Source organism: Temnothorax longispinosus, chromosome 10 (genome assembly GCF_030848805.1).
Source record: "Temnothorax longispinosus isolate EJ_2023e chromosome 10, Tlon_JGU_v1, whole genome shotgun sequence".
Lineage (NCBI taxonomy): Eukaryota > Metazoa > Arthropoda > Insecta > Hymenoptera > Formicidae > Temnothorax > Temnothorax longispinosus.
Window position 1 is genome coordinate 16,447,272 of NC_092367.1, and position 17,449 is coordinate 16,464,720.

Below are 17,449 nucleotides of genomic sequence, written 5' to 3' on the forward strand. Positions count from 1 at the left end.
TGCTACGTTTCATATTCGTCTCGATATAGTAGGAATAAAAGGGGAATAAAAGGGGCCGAGTTTCCATAATGAATAATCATATTTTAATGACTCAATGATTGTACAAATGGATCACTCTTAAACGTCTCCGCATACAACCGAGGAACAATAACAACGAATATAGCAATCATCGTAATCATAATATATTCCATTGCTAAACGTACCGTTCACGTAACGAGTTGAGAAAACGTAAAGGGTTTCTTTTTATACTCTCTCGCGCGCGTACCATATATTTCCGCTCGCATACGCTGCGGCAACATTTAATCTCATCCTTGGTTCTCGCCACCCAGCTTACTATCGCTTTACGTTCAACGCAAGGAAGAGATACTCCTCGTCTCCGTGTACATCTCCGTCTTTCTCTTCTCGTTCTCGTCTGGAAAGACTCGTTACATTGTTACACGCTATCTCGTCTTCGTTTCGTTATCACCCGCCCCCGTCCTTTCCCTTAACTGTGCCCCTAACGTCTCCTTCTCTCTCTTATATATTCTATATTTTTATATATGTAATAATCCTACCAACCCCGCATTTCTCTTTCAGACCCTTCTCTCATCCTTTTAATCTCTCTTTATTTTCTCTCTCTGCTTTTCTTTCTTTCAATATAGTATTCTCGGTGTCCCCAATAAATACCCAAGGTATCGCCCTAATCGTATATACCCCCAAATATTACTATGTTCAACGGTAGCGATAAAGTTTATATATATCTATCAATAAAATTTCTGGAAGAATGTCAATAATCATACAATAGACGATCAATCGTTCGACGATCCACTGCGTACCCGGGAGGGGGCGAAAAATATGAAACTCGGTACTAGGCCAACTATTGGGATACGTCTCCGAGCTAGAGTGTCTCGACCCTGTTCGATTTTTGTTTTCTCCGACCTGACTTCATCGCCGAGGAAAGTGCGTAAATGGTGGGGTTAGATCCATCGGGAATCGCGAGCAATCGGATGGTGATTCGTTCAACCCTTTTCAGGCCATTTTTATCAAGTACTCAACCTCGAGTAAATTTCTAGCTTCGATTTACGAAAGTTTCTCAAATGTATCTAACTTTTTAAATAATTATTTAATCACTCGTTTTCTTTGCGGGATATATTATCATATCTTTTTTTATGTTGATTGTGGGAAGATAGATTTACAAAAAATTAAGTGTTGGCGCACTATAATATCGTTTCGTTTTTCTTTCTTTTTCTCATATTACTTTAATATTCGCGCGTGGAGCTTCCACGATTCTGCGAACGTAAACGTGTGAAACAAATGATTTTTTGGAGCTTATACAAAATGTACATTTCTTTAGAATTCAGCTGCGGTTGAATGAACGTTAACCTTTGATAGTATCATGTTTTCAAAACTCTTCACGAGATTTCTTAAGTGGGAAGATAAATATACGAGGCGCACTATCTTAAGCTCGATTAACTCCGGCTAGAAGACGTGGCCGCGATAAGGTGACCGCGACGACACGCTCTTCAACGTATGGCAGACACGAAGAAAGCATCCGTACTTCGAATGCTCAAGAGGTAATCGTACTACATTGTTTACACAGCTGCGGACTGGACTTTATATCAGAGATATAATATAATACTCACGTCGGGGGGATAAGGATAAATCGACTTTATCGCAGACCATCTATGATGGACGAGATTGTTCTCCACGACGGAAGTCTAGACGGAAAATCTTTGTAGCGTCGTCAAATGTCGTCTATGAAAAGCTGTACCTTTTCGATATCGCGACAGTAACTTAAATATATAAACGCCGTTATCCGCGCGGGTGAGCGACTCCCCGGGTGTGTCACGCACTTTCCTCAGCCTCTTTCTCTCGAATGTCCTCGTAGATCCTCCGACAGGAAGGATACGGGGGTCGAGGAGAAAAAGAAACATCGACTCTCGCTCGGAGGCGCGCCTCTCTCGACAGAATTTATACAATAAAATTTATATATAGTAGACAATGCAATAATTCGAGCAACAGAAGGTCCTCCGTAAGTTTTTTTCCCTTAAATCTGCACGTGTGTTCTCGCCTATAGTAATTAGTAAGTAGGTATCTTATTATTTTTTTTTTCGCTGTCAGATCTTAACCGATGCCTTATTTAGATATATTTTTTTGTGTGAACTGTTTCGTGTATATACGTGTCTCGCGCGATCGCACGAGACGTGAATTGTGTCCACGTGTGCTGGTCTACGTGACGTGTATCTGTTCGTATCCTTTGTTCCTGCCATCCTTTTCATTGACACAACGAGCTTCTGAGCAACGGCGATTAGGATAAGTCCAAAAAATTCTAAAGTCACTAAAAATGCCTGCCTCAATTTTTCCTTACGGTCTAAATTATACAAAGCACCGTTTGCTTGCGAAGCACATTTTCTTTGCGTTAAATACAAGAATATTATTTTAGCAAAAATTAATAACTTTATATTTCGGAAAAATTGCAGTTAACGAACTCGTTGCTTATCGTAAGTAATCGCTCAGGAAAATCGAACTGTAAAAATCGCAGCGTTAAATTCTTCAAGTCATGCGAGATATAATAATGTAATCTTTTATTAAGAAAATCATGATCGATTATGATAACGATCAAGCAAATAGAATATGTATTAATATACGGTTGGGTTGGATTTTTATGCCTAATATTATTCGATATGAATTTATGTAGATTTCTTCGCTTCAGCGAACTATTTCTTCTTGCTAAAGCGAAAAAATGTACATAATTCACGTAAATTATATTATTAGACCGGAAAAGATCCAACCCGACCGTATATTGATACGTTTCATATTTTCTTATCTTTCTTTCGATGCGTTAAGTTTCTGCATAAATTTCCGTTTATTCATGTCGATGTGTTAGAGAGCGTCTTTCTGTAGTAATTCTCGAAATTTCTACGTGAGTTTTTTTTGGTGTTGGACATAATTCTTTAGTCAGCAATTAAAGCAGTTACCAATCGCCGAAGTTATGCGATTATTAATCGCGATAAGTCCAGCGATAAGTTTCCATTGAGATTTCACCTTTCGACGAACTCCCCGCGCTTGAACACTATTATATATAAGTCAGTCTGATATTAATCCTACTAATTATTGCTATGCGACAATTTTGGCACCACGTTCGTCACACTTTTCCGATACGTATTCTTCGACAAACAGAAGAAAAAAGATTCTCCGGTATGTTTCACCGAAGAACGTGTGTCTCAACGAAAATTTCTTCGTCGAGACAAATCCACGTTTTTGAGTATCGTGATTTTACAGTTCAATTCTCGCTGATATTTCTGTCTTTCGGAGAACTACTGTCGCGCAGGATGGCAGGACCCGTGCGTATAGTGGCATACTCGATTTCAAACGGAAGAAAAAAAAGAAAGAGCCTTTGTCATTCTTGGTTGTCTTGTCGCGAGCGCTTCAAGATAAATCTGGCGAGCGTCCGATCGACTTTTCAGCACAAAAGAATTCGCAGGACGAAATTGATTCTTATTGTTCTTGACTGCCTGTTCTATTTTTCCTGAAAATAACAGCTTCGATCTTTTGTTCTGTATTGACGACTTTAAGATAATTTGCGGAATATAAGCAAAGTATATGTACATGGCATAAAATCCATACGCAATCTGTAAAAACGTGAATTTAATTATTCCTATTAAAAATTAATGCTGCTCAAACTTTTATAATAAAAATCAACGCACCATATTCGATCGGAAAAATATACGTTACCATTATAAACCCAACAATTGTAATGTAAAACACGAAAACAACAAAATTTTTAGAAAGTCACATTACAATCAATAGTAGGAGGTGACTGGCAGTCAAGCTGACGAATTTTACCGCTTAATGCAATTTCGTAAAAGCACGTACGTGTCGCAGAGGTATCCGCGGTGGTTCGTAAAATCGTAAGAAATCTGTGTCAAAGCACGCACATCAGATGCGTGGTAACGCGCTCGAGATGGAAGCAATATTACAGCAATTCGATAAAACATTCGTTAGTCAATATTAGACGTTACGGATAAAATTTCCGCGGTTCGCGCGGTCCACCACGAAGGAAAAAGGAAAGGATCACCCGTTCCCGTCTTCTCGCCACCCTATGCACACTGTACAAATTGTACAATAGTATCCCGGCCGGTATAATTAGTACTCGTATAATTACACTCCTCGAAATATACTAATAATTGACGCGATTTCGCGAATACGTACATTTTTTTTCTCTCTTTCGTATCGACGCAATCGTCTCTTTCCGAAAAGCATTAACGTAGAAAATTCGTCACGTTATTGAATTCTCAGCGATTTCGATCGATTTCAGATTTTTAGAACAAAGTCTCTTTCTTCTTTTTCAGATGTTGCGCGCAACATTGACGGCACGATCCCTCTCGTTCATCTGTATAAACTTATAATATTATACGTATATAATATAACGTTGTACAACATTTTATTATTATAACGCTGTAATATCATAACATTACAATATTATAATATCAAAATATTATACGCTTCGCTTTTCAAACACGAAGATCGCGACGAAAAACGCATCCGTCCGGATCGCAGATCGTCACGGACGACAACGTGATGAGTATGTGCGTATGCGTTGTGTATCAGTACTCGATATGACTATATCAAATCCCATTGAGGGATTGGCAATTAAATCCTTTATTCGTCCACGACTGGAAGACGATCGTCGATTCGGAGCGCTGAACGAAGACGTTAACGATCTCTAAACGGATAATTCCGTCGCACCTACGATTGATTCCCGTTAATGTGCAATGTATCGCTGCAGAAAGTCTTTCGATAATTAAGCGATACGACGCAATCAGCACCGATACTCGCATATATAGAGGCATCGATTCTCAATTTTAGCAAGACCTGCGTGACCCGAGGCGTCGTCGCGCTAACGTCAGCCCGACGTCGAGGAAGATCTAAGCTCGCAATATATATGATTCCGAATCCGCTAATCGGTTTACAGCGATCAATGCTAACTCCGCAGCTGGAATCACAAGGTAAAAGAACGATATACCAAAATCGGGAGACTTCCTCGAAGAAACCGGCGACGTGACGCCGCGCCGCCTCAAGCGTCGTCCGATCCGTCCCTTTATTGTCCTACTCAGGAAACGCGGTCGCCGCGAATTCGCGAACGTCTCCCTTCGCGTCCGATAAGACTGATCGGTCACGTCGTTGCGCGCAACATCCGCATTCCCTCGAGTATGCATACGGGTTGCGCGCGTGGCGATGAGAGGTGACGGAATGTCCTCCAGAATGTCTTCGGAATGTCTCGATGAATATCCTTCGAACGCTCTCGTCCTTTGAGAAATATTCCTCGAATGCTCCCACGAGCCTCTTAGGACATTCTTAGGGAATATTGCCGGGATATCTTGAAATACTCGCAAAAAATATTCGCGGAATAATTTTCATAAAGCGTTTCGAGAAGATATTCTCTCTCTCTGGAGGACACCACCAGCTCGCACCACCAATCGTGCTTGAGCGCTTGCATGCCGCGTATGAAAATGTATTTATGTATGTGTGAATGTGTGTATATATATTTTTTTTATTTATACATATTTTTTTTGGTTGTAGGTATACGTCTATGTGGATACTTTCTGTCGTCTAATTTACACGTATTAATCCCTCGATACCATTCTTAATTTATCGTAATACCCATTAACAACGCGGTATATGTGTCGGATTATCGTGAAAGGTTTCGGTGCCGATACCGTTCGCCGTCCCTAAAATTCAATATGTACGTTTTAAAGTACGAGTGTGCGCCTCTTTTCTCTTTTTCTCTCATTCTCTTTCTCTCTCTCTCTCTCTTTCTCTCTTTTTCTCTCATACATCCATGCATGCTAATCACGGGCCTTTAATGCATCTCGTTATGTCGGCGCATCTCACTTCGCAGCTTTGGTCTCGAACACTCTGATCATCACTCTCTCTTTCTTTCTCTCTTACTCTGTCATACGCACATATAAGGTCTGTTTATTTCTATTGAACTGGCTACACTAGTTCAGAGTTCATCTTTCTTACTCCACATTGGAAGGAAAAAGATGAACCCTGAACTAGCGCAGCCAGCGCCAGTTTTCAGCAGTGGAAAACAGACCCTTCGACTCTCTCACTCGTTCAGTCGGTCTCTTTTGTATCTTAAGTAACGTTAAAAATAAAGTCTGCTATGTTGGCGAGGATGCTCGACCCTGAAAACAGGTTAACACGCGGCGGAACGTTTTTTTTTTTAATTTCTTTTTGGGGGGGGAGGGGACCGTGGACGACGTTACAATGCAATTCACAAATCTACCCTTTCTCTCTTTCTCTCTCACATAACATTCCATATATATAGTATGTATACATATATTTTCTGTATGCGTGTATATATACATGCATATATATACGTATATATATGTATATGTATATACACACATACGACATATCTTAATTGATTTCTCTTTAATCGCTAAGACTTACTCGCTATGCGCGCGAATCGCTTCTTCAATCTCTTGTTTCTTCTTCCTTTTTTATTCTTTTTTTTAAATTATTTTTTTTTTTAAACGCATAAGTCTCTCTCTCTCGCTACCCTCGCAGTCCTCACGTCATCCGGCGATCGTCAATGGCGTGACGCGCATCACGACGGTTTCATATAATAATAAAAAAATGGGGGATGTGTGTAGGAGCTTGGTGGAACGATGGGAAACAACGCAACGAGCGCGCCTACGCGCGAGCGCTCGATCGCGATCATGGTAACGCGTAATCATAGTGACATGGTATGACGACAAATATCATTATTACATTATTTACAGAATCGATTATCTCTCCGGATCATCCGCGCCGCCGTCCACGCGGAAACGGGGGACCAACAGGATCGAGGGACGGAGCTCTCGATCACTGACGACTCTCGAAAAGTCAACCGAATCGCGTCTCGTAAAGCCGGCGACGTTGAAATTATGCCGGCTGATGCTGTTAAGCGGAGATACATATATTCGAGAAGCGACGGTTTGACCCATCCTAGGATCTCTCAGACACGCTAACAATCTCGATTTATTTAATCTCACCTTAGAGTTTCTCCCTTTTCTTTATGTACTTAATATGTACAGGATTTTGCAGAATGCAAAGTGCTTTATTTTATATATTTATAAATTATCGAACAATATGCAAGAACTTACTTCTTTATGTTTGTAAATCAATTTTTGCGAGTATAAAAATGGATACCAAAACTTTATGCTTCATTTAACTTCAAATGTACACTTTTAGGGATTTCTTATGAACATATTTAAAACTGAATGTTGCAGTCGCAATTTTTTATAACATTAGCAATAAAAAGGGAGAAGCCGAAACTAATGAGAAATGATATGTGTAGAACGAAGCGAGCGAACTTAAACTATTCACTGAGCAGGGGTAAGCGTCTTAGAATTCATATTCTCCATTAATCCGATCCAGTCTTTTGTTCGATCACGAAGAACTAGATCGGCTATTCATTAACGATTTATTATTCGCCATTGAATTATTCGTTTTCAGAGCCAGCGATCTGCTCGGCATCGCTTCTACGACTTCGGGGGATCGTCCGCGTTACGATTGTCAAAATCAAAACTATTTACCATAAGTCTGGCATTCTTATCTTAATTTAATGACACACTCTTTATCTTAACTTTAATATTACGTCGTTAATTCTTTTTTTTTTTTACTTTTTTAACTATTTGAATATGTCGACCGCCAAGAGACGCGACGAAGGAGGAAAGAGGAGATGATCTGATCGTATCCGATCAGATTCTCCTGATCGGCGAGGAGAAAGCTCGATCAAGCATCTCGCTTGCTCTCGTACAAATGGTACAGTCGACTGCGTCGCACGCACGCAAGCACATATGGATTTCCTGCTGGAAGACGAAATGAGGAAGAGAGCAAAGGGAGAAAGCGCAGTCTTCGCGAATTTCCACGTGGGCGGCGGAATGCGTGTTCCTCGCGTATCGTTATCGTGATTATTCGCAATAATCGGATAATTATCTCTGTGTATTACGCTCGGTCGTGGTGATGGTAGGTGATGTCGGTGGTGATGATAATGGTAGTAGTGGTGGTCGCGTTTAATGGCGGTGGTAACTTAACGGTATTACCTCGTTAGCGAGTCAGCCTCGATATTATTCAACTTAAACGTGATTATTAAAGTTAGGTTGTTGAGCACAATTGTTGATTTCTATCAGAGACTTTCGGGAGGCGCTGTGGCTCGAGCTCATGTCCGCGAACTCGCCGGCCGACTTACCCTTGCGCGGCAATGTGGTGGCCTCCCCCAGGGAGGGTAGCTCCCGTGGCTTCCAGATCGGCGAACCTGTTGCAATACATTTTAGAGATTAATGTTTTACAACATGGATTTAAAAAAAAGAACGAAAAAATAAATCTTATTATATCTGATAAAATATGTATCTGATTTATTTGTACAAATGTCCTACTTCCTACTATTAATTTACTACTATTAAAAATAATTTCCAATTTTCAAGCAAAATTTCCATCAATATTAATTAAAACAAAATTCGAAAAACCAATATGATTGAAGTATTAATTAATTAATTAGTAAGAGATTAAAAGAGGTCTTAATTTACTAGTTATTAAGTAAATTTGAAAAACACAATTTTAATTAATTAATAAATAATCAAGTAGTTTTGATGCAAGTTTCGGCAGACGCATAAATCCCAACGACTAATACACTCACCAAGTTCCTTGACGGTAATAGGTTGATAGTTCTCAGGCTGATGGGAAGACTGGATCAACCTAGCCTGGCTGCCAGTACTCCCCGCCGAGATGGTCGACGTGGTGCTCAGCGTCAGATGATTAGGTGTGCGACCGAGATTCTTCTTCTCGCCTAAAAAAGCCTGCGAGTCTTCCTCACCTTCCGACTTTGTACCCGAATCCATCTCAACCTTCATCTCGCCTGAAGCGCAACAGGGTAATAGCGCGTTGAGCAATTCGCCAATAATGACGTCCATTGTAATCGAGTCATTGCACTGTTTCGCGCTTTTATTATCTCTTCAACATTTTTTAAATTAATTTGAATAAATAAAAAATTTCTTCAATTTATTAATATAAATCTTTAAAGACCAGTTTACATATCAGAACCACTACGTATAAAAATTTTGCCTAAAATTAAGACCTCTTTTATGTGAGCGGGAATTTCGTCTTACCGGAAGTGTCGCTTATGGTCTTGCTTCTGGAGCGAAACGTTTGCTGCTGGGGAACCGGCGCATCCTCCTGATCCTTATCCTCCGAGCTCTCGTGCTCCACCGGCTGTTTCGACTGGCTGTATTTGCGCTTGTGCGAACTGGACAGCAGCTGCTGCTTCATCGCCTTCTTCGAGAGCGTGCACGTCACGCCGTTTCCGTTCTGCGTCTGGCCGGCCTGTTGCTTGCTGAATTTTTCCACATGGCCGGTCGACATTCGCGGCGTCAGCGACATCGGCGCCTGGCTCATGTTTTTCGTCGAGGGTATGCTCATGTTTCTCACCGACTCACGAATGATTTGCCGGATCGTCTTCAGAAACGCGTTACGGAATTCCGTCGTACTGAAATTTGAGGCAACGTGAGATAAAGAGATCGCCTTAATCATTTGTACATAAAAAATGATATTAAAAAATAAACGAACAGTCTCGACTCAAAATATACAAACGTATTATGAAGCTATGTATAAACGTTGTCGGCAAATACTTAAAAAAAAGGAAAGATGTATATATAGATATAAATTTTTTTATAAAAAACAATATAGCGGAATACATAATGGTTTGCAAAATGATAGAAACTTAATTAAGACCTAGCACAACCGGTTAAACAAAATATTTAATTTAATTGCAATTTATTTTTAATATTTTTTTTAATTTTCCTGTTTGATTAATAACGATAGTACAACTACGTTAGCCGCGTAATTGTATGCAGTCAAGTGCAATCACGGCGATTATTTGCCACAAACACAGGTCAAGCTGCGTTACAATTTACTATGTTATATTTTACTAATAAAAATAAATCGAGATAATCAGTTTTTTTTAGAGAATTTATTTTGGTTCGTTTTTATTTATATTTATTTTAATTTAGATCCGCCCGTTCAGTAATCAATCAATTAAGGTAGGAAGTTTAAGAAAATACCTGTTGGAGAGTACGTATACTTTCTCCGACCTCCTTTGTAATTGACTTCTTAGATGAATCAATTCCCACAAGAAGTGGGACTCCATATCCTTGGCGGAGCTGGCCCTGACCTGGACTTCCGTCACCGGGATCAGCACCTGGTAACGGATAATTTCTACCTCGCTTGAGTTAGCCTTCGTAGAAACTCCCTGGAAAAACATAGACACGACGGCCTCTTGAGTATCAGAAGTGTTGCAAGGATCGATATAGAGAAATGGGTCATCTAGACACTGACCATGAGCTTCTTTTTCTGTCTCAATCTTTCCTTGCACAGGAACACGACGGCCGATTTAAATACGAAGCACATCGCGTGGAGCTCGAGACCCTTCTTTATCTTGCCGAGAAAGTCGGAAATATTGAGCCACTCGACGCCGCCGTAGTACAAAAGATCGCCTGGACTTAAGTCGATCGGCTGTCAAGAAATTAATGCGTTAATCAACGATTCTAAAACTATTCTGTGTGTATGTGTAAAACTTTGTTTATTTAAATAAAAAATTATGTAAAATTATATTAAAATTATAAGAAGAATAAAAGAAATTCGAAGTTTAAAATATAGCAGTAATTATTAGAGCAGTAAAAAAAGCCTAGAAAAAATTTCTATTCTTTAAAAGAATTATAATATAAAAGTTTTAGAGCTTTACATAAAACGTCATTCGTTAAATATGTAAAGTGACTGAAAATTACGTATGTCTTACTAATGTTAAATAAATTATTATAGTGTTTCTCGTGTTTTCTTTCTCTAATGATAAAATTGGAGATCGACTCACCTGTTTGCAGGATTTTTGGTGTTGCCTGAACAGGTGATCGAAAATAGCACCGTATTCTTCGTGGATTCTCTGCATCTCGTTTATATGCTCCGCCACCTTCTCCATGCCTTTGAGCGCCTCTGCAAAGTATACGTTTGTGATTAAATCCCTAATGGCGTCTTAAACTGTTCGTTACGGCCGCACAGCGTCGCGGTAATTACCGATTAAGTGTTGGTGTTCTTCGCTTCGTTCATCGGTGAGATTCCTAAGCTGCTGCAACAGCAGCGGATACTTGAGTATTCTTTGTATAGGTTTTATCAAGTATGATTCTAAGGTCGACGAGTGTTGCTGCCGAGGATTTCTCGCTTGCAGGAACTCTTGTAAAGCTTGATTTCCCTCGTCTGAAATTGTCGATTATCTCTGATAATTATCGGGAGATTGCTTCGTTCCGTCGTAATTATATAAAAATGCGATTTTGCAAGAAATGAAAAAAGGACTCGTCCTGCTCGCGCGTCATTGAAATTAAGATTCTGGAACATTTCTACGTAAAGATGTTACGATTGAAAATTCAAACTGACAGATGCTTTAATTAGCGTATTAAATTTTCAAGAGACATAAAGTAAAATTTCGCGAAATAATAGATGCCACTACAAAAAGTGATCGAACAATCTTTTTGAATTCTTAATGACGCAGTTTCTGGCGGTCGCAAAAATGTCCCTCACTCGCGGAAGATTGGCACGAATAATAAATTGAAGAACATTCCGGGAACAATACATTTATAAAGAGTAACGATTGAGGTTGAACAGTTATTCTCGGCGAGTGAATTATTGATCGCGAAGGATCAGACGTGTTGACGTGAACGAGGAAGCGAAGGTCGTCACTCGCGAAAAAGAAACGATTTCAAGAAGAAACTTACTTGGATGTAAAACTTTCTGAGCCTTCGAGTGACTCGCGCAAAACGAGCTGTATAGCTTGAAGTGATTTACGTAATATAAGAAGGCACTTCCAATGGAAAACAGGACTCCCTGTAACAGCCATGAGAAGCGATCTAAGTTTCAAATTGAAAGCTATAAAAATCAGTTTGATCAAACATGTAAATATTTAAATTGTAAATTGTTTTAAAAATGTGATTTCATAAAATCACTATTTTCTCTTTTATCGGCTTACAGTTGGCTATTGATAAAATAATCGAGCTGTGAGTTACGTAATTAGACTCCCATAATTAGATTCGGATCAACGATGCGCACCTTAAATTGACTCGGATGGTCAAAGCTATTGAAATCGACCTCCATCTCGATGGCGTGATCGAGATTCTGCAGGAACTGTCGTTGAAACGTGACGATTTCCTGGATATTACCAAACAGCGCGTTGATCTCCGCGTTCGACAGGAAGGTCTCGCGTTTAAGGGGTTCCAAGTAGTTCTCCAGCAAATTATTTAAATTCTGCAAACGCAAATAGGAAGAAATCCATTAGGTCGCCATTAGGTAGCAGTCGCCATTAATCTGCTATTTGTTAATATCAATGTATACATATATATATATATATATATATAGATTATCCATCATAAAATCTATAATAATTATAATATTTAATTGTTATTACCTTTACGTAAGTCCGTTCAGTCTCAATCAGTTCTAAAATCACTTTCTTCAGCTTCTCAGCGTCGCTAAGCTGCCGGCTCGGTGTGAGTGCCTGCGAGTGGGAACTGACGACGCTTCCGGTGGGACTCGACTTTCTGGTCTCACCTGGAGAACGGCAGATCCCTGTCACTTGTTCGGCAGTTTTCAAGAGGTTCTCGATTTCGAAGGAATTTGTGCGCGAGGACTGCTTGTTATCCATGTGACCGGCCGACGAACATTCCTGCATAATGTTCTCCTTGCCTGCATCAGCAAAGTGAAATTCGCGTTACGATGGTTAGGATGTGCTATGACGCACAAAAGTTCATATACTAATCATATTAATTATAATTTTGTCTACATGATTTTTACGTGTGTGATTTCGTTGTACTTAAACGTGTGATTACTATTTGTGATGATAATTTGCTATTGGAAAAAAACAATGTATAATTTGAAATAAGACTTGCTACAAAAATAATGAACAGGCAACCTAATACTTTTTCTGTTTCATGTTATATTTCATCGGTGTATAAATCGCGTCTCGGCTAACAACGAAAAAATTAATCACGTGTCTTGATGCATCCTATTTGAATCGCAACGTGTGTTTTCTTTCTCGTAATCTACTTTTGTGGCCTATGTGCCTCATTAATTTAATGAGCCCATCTTCAGAAGTGGTATAATCTTGAGTAATAGAAACAGTTCTTAATGCAACAATTTCTTGGAAGATATAGGACGAAAGGACTTACTCCATCCGGGTGCCGGTACAATCAGACCGGAAATCATTTCTTCGCTGATTACTGGCGGGTCGGTGGGCGGCGGCGGGCAGACCAGGCTGTCGATTATGTCATCGGTGACTCGCATAATGCCCGTGAGATCCGGTGGCTCCGTCCTGGAGGATCGCATCATCATGCAGAGACCCACCTCCTCCTGCAGAACGCTCTCCAAGTACATCATATCCAAGTCGCTCACGATGGCGCCGTTGATTACCATAATCTCGTCGCCCTTAATGATTCCTGAAAGCAGAGTCGCCCACGTAAAAATGCATCTTCTTTAACGAGGATTTGTGCCGGAAAAGAATAATTGCGAGAGTAAAATTTTCGTCGACAATAAAGTATTTGTCGTTGACCGACAACGGTAGATCGCGAGGATCAGCGGAATTGTAATTGTGCGATCTCAATCTTCATCGTTGACGTGAAGAATTTTTATTTTATAGTTAATCGTCCAAATATTTTTCTCACTAATACTCGTAAACTTAAAATTGATAACGCGATAGAGTAAAAACTAACGTTTCGCGATTACCATTTTATAACGTTTAAGTAACTTTCAGATTTCGACTGAGATTGTTCGCGCCTGCGATGCGTCTACGATCAACCGTTCGGCTCGGTATCTTTCGCAACTATAATAAGTCGCTCCCTTCGGTCGTGCTTAACGAGCTGCCCGATAAATTTAGACACGATTTGCGGAAAGGCGGCGCTAAATGTCATTCTGATTTGTTCGCGCCTGCGGCCCTAAGATCGTCCCACCCCCGGTGTGTGCACATATATGTATATACATATATATATTTTTTTATTATATACATATTTCTTTTTTTACACGCATTATATGCGCTTCATTTAACCGTAAGCACGAGACTCTGTTCAACGAGCAAGCGACGAGGCGCGGAAAATCGATGATTTTTCAATGGCGTCCTTGCACGTCCTGGCGTCGATGCCAGGTCTAAAAAAATTAATACGGTCGAACCTTAACGCAAGTCGTCTTCTAACATAAGATCCGCAAGAAGATAAATCGAGACTGGAGAAGAGGGGTGGGATATCCGCCTTACAACGCGACATCATTTTTATTCCCATGGTGTCACTTGACATATTAACTTTAATACAAACTTATCTGGATTTATTTCAAAATTTGTTCATCTCTTTGCTCTACTAATATTAATAAAGAAACTAAAGAAACCTTTTAATTAATTTGGTACATTACCTTGAAATTTTACCACATAAGGTTAATCAATTGTACAAAGAATCAACAGTGTTATAATAAAAGCAGACAATAAGAAAAAATTATCGTTAAATGATGAGAAATAAAAAAGACCTTGTAACGATCGAAACTTCTAATCGTTGCGTTCGAGGGACGTTTATTTTAGTTAGATGTTGTCCTAGATAAGGGGTGCTTACCGTTTTGCATGGCGACGCTCTTGTCTTCCACTCTACTAACGTAGCAGCAGAGCTCGTCCTGCCTATCGGAGTTTTCTATGAGCTCCGCCTCGACGGAGAAGCCCCACATTTGTTCTAAAGTGTTTCTTTGCAATTCCACTTGATATAAAATCTTGGCACAGACTTCCACGATTTCGTGCGTATGCAACTGCGCGCAGCAAAAAAGTTACGTTATTTTATATAAAAAATTGTTATTAAAAGTCACAACAATTTTAATCTAATTATTTTACAAAACAATCGATTAAAAAAAAATAGCGAACGGTAATCTTTTTCAAAGTAAACATTATATTTTCTATTTGACTTATCTAATTATATAATTATTTAATAATTAATTTTACCATGTACCATAGTCTAAAGTAATTCCTAGCTTTTTTAAATTATTTGTTAAAATGCATTCTTAAAAATTTTATTCTGCTCGATTAAATCCGAAATAATATTGTGATACTTTTAATTACTTCCATTCGCAAGTAACATAAAACAGTATAATATTTTATTCAATATCTTCGATATAATCTCGATTTTCTATCCACAAACTCTGCACATTTATATTCGCCATTCCGATCCGCCAAACTTACATAGGTTTCTATCAAATCAGTCCTATGTGGCACAAAGTAATTATGGTCCTCCATATCCCGGCGCTTTTTGACGCGCACAAAGTGCTCCATCGGATTGAGATTCTTTCTGGTGCACGCGCTCGCCAGGAACTCCTCCACGGTCATCGCGTCACGCAGGAACACCGAGACCAGCTGAAACAACGAACGGGAAACGCCGGGTCGCGCTCGCCTTATCCTTATCACACTCTAAGCGTAACGGAATAGAATTGCGATCAACTCACCCGATGTCCTGACGATCGTACCTGATTTTCCGGCACGGACACCTTCACGCTCTTCTCCTCGTCCCTGGACGAGATCTGCAGCGAGCGTCTGCTGGAGCCGCTGTTCGATCTCGACAACAGCGGCGGTCGTCTCTTCGTTGCTCCGCGACCCGCCAATAAATTATTTAGCAGGGACGGGCTACGCGCGCAGATAAACGCGTGGAAGGACGACACCGTGAACACGCCCAGCTTGTTTAGCGTTTGCTTCGTGGCGCGAGACACGTGCGTCAGTAGACTCTGAGGAAGAAAAAGGAACACGGAGTTTATTTAGTATCTTTAATTACCTGGATCAAGCCACTCGCTAATCCTTTGAGTTATTTTTAAGATTAAAAAAAAAAAAAAATTTTGAATTTATAAATTTAAAAGACTTCTCAGATAATAGAATACGCGGAATGATCTAAAACTGCTGATTCGGAGAAATATGCCTTTTTGAAAGAAAAGCCGTAAAAAAATGAGCTGTCCTTTCGCGAAATGTTGCGCATTCTAATACAACTTTTAATTATTGATTATGAATCGCATTAAAATCGCTTGGCTGCAACGATCGCGAGAACGTTAATTTAACGGATATTGCCTGGCTACCCGGTTCTCCCTCCCTCCCGCCCTCTCTCCCTCTTTCTCTCTCTTTCCTTGACAATCGATATCACTCATAACGAATGACACAAATTACATAAGCGCGACGTAGATGGACCTCTAACGAATCCTGATTGCGTGTACGCTGCGGACGAGAGATGATTTTTTTTTTTTTTTTCAGGCAATTACAGCGACCCATGGGGCATGGTGCAGAAAAATTGCAGCGCGTAATATTGTTTACCGGCGAGAAGTCGAGAAAGAACCGGCTTTTCCATGAAAGCAACGAAAGCTCACGGCCAAATAACAGCGTTCCATTCGACTGCAATTGGAATTGAGCGTAATACGTCAGTTTCGCATCGTCGCATTCGACGACGATCAACTAGAACGCGCGTATGTATGTGGCAAAATAGAATCAGCTCGACAACATATAGCCTTCCGAATTCCTTCTCGAGATAAAAATGTTTGCACAAAAACCTTTGTGTAATCTAGTATGCTTAAATTAATCAAAAAAAAAATAAAAAATATGTTACGAATGAAAAACATTTATGTAATATTGATTTTCATATAAATTCAATTCTCCGCAAAATTGTGAGGAAAATATGACGCGACATATATGTACGTATATTCTCACGAAATACAAATATTCAAAGTATTTTCATTATAAACACCAATATAGCTGCGACAGTTTTTTTTCAATTTAAAAATCAAAACAGTTATGCGCAAGGAAATGTTATTGCGTTACAGGAATATTATTGAATAATCGTAGCATGTATATTAGAGATGAAAGATATTAGAGATGATTTTTCTTCGGCTAAGCGATTTTATCTATGACAGTATGGAGCAATTACGGACAATGCGGTATATTTTGGCCGATCTACAAAGCGTTAATATTCTATATTACACTTGGTGCTGACGTTTCAATGAAGGTGGTGCTTACCTTCGGATTGGGCAATTCGCCACTCTGCAAACTGGCCATGTAGCACCGCAGGCGGAATTGCTCACAGTGGAGCCGTTCCAGATTCTCCTCCCACTGTACTATTTGATTGTTGATCTGCTGCTTGGTATCGACGTCGGAAACCACTGATTGCTGAAGATCCGCCATGTGCTTCATCTTGTGGTCCTACAAACAGCCAATACGATTAGCATTCCTCCTTTTCTATTCTCTTTCCCTTTACTAAAAATCGAGTTTAATAATAAAAATAGCGTGATATTAAGAATATTCAGTCTTGTAGTAATTTTTGTCAAGTTTGATAAACTGATAAGAAGCAATTGCAAGAATTTTTTTGCCTACATCCGATTCTTCTTTTCC

At 39.7% G+C, this 17,449-nt stretch overlaps 1 protein-coding gene across 14 annotated transcripts in view; it reads right to left on the minus strand.

Annotated features, from left to right (window-relative positions):
• Window positions 1–60: 60 nt before the first annotated feature.
• Window positions 61–17,449, minus strand: part of Sif (still life) — a 45,770-nt gene continuing 28,381 nt past the window's right edge. For 10 of the 14 annotated variants that reach the window (XM_071790204.1, XM_071790206.1, XM_071790205.1 and 7 more), the window contains 15 exons: window positions 17,078–17,260; window positions 15,532–15,807; window positions 15,272–15,442; window positions 14,658–14,844; window positions 13,236–13,502; window positions 12,476–12,753; window positions 12,121–12,315; window positions 11,790–11,898; window positions 11,095–11,274; window positions 10,895–11,013; window positions 10,363–10,539; window positions 10,089–10,276; window positions 9,138–9,514; window positions 8,669–8,887; window positions 61–8,287 (listed from right to left, as the gene is read on the minus strand). In XM_071790204.1, the coding sequence (XP_071646305.1) occupies window positions 8,109–8,287; window positions 8,669–8,887; window positions 9,138–9,514; window positions 10,089–10,276; window positions 10,363–10,539; window positions 10,895–11,013; window positions 11,095–11,274; window positions 11,790–11,898; window positions 12,121–12,315; window positions 12,476–12,753; window positions 13,236–13,502; window positions 14,658–14,844; window positions 15,272–15,442; window positions 15,532–15,807; window positions 17,078–17,260 (3,105 nt within the window). In that variant the 3' untranslated portion in view covers window positions 61–8,108. The remainder of the gene's footprint in view (window positions 8,288–8,668; window positions 8,888–9,137; window positions 9,515–10,088; window positions 10,277–10,362; window positions 10,540–10,894; window positions 11,014–11,094; window positions 11,275–11,789; window positions 11,899–12,120; window positions 12,316–12,475; window positions 12,754–13,235; window positions 13,503–14,657; window positions 14,845–15,271; window positions 15,443–15,531; window positions 15,808–17,077; window positions 17,261–17,449) is intronic. The other 4 variants (XM_071790218.1, XM_071790210.1, XM_071790209.1 and 1 more) reach the window with 2 other exon arrangements.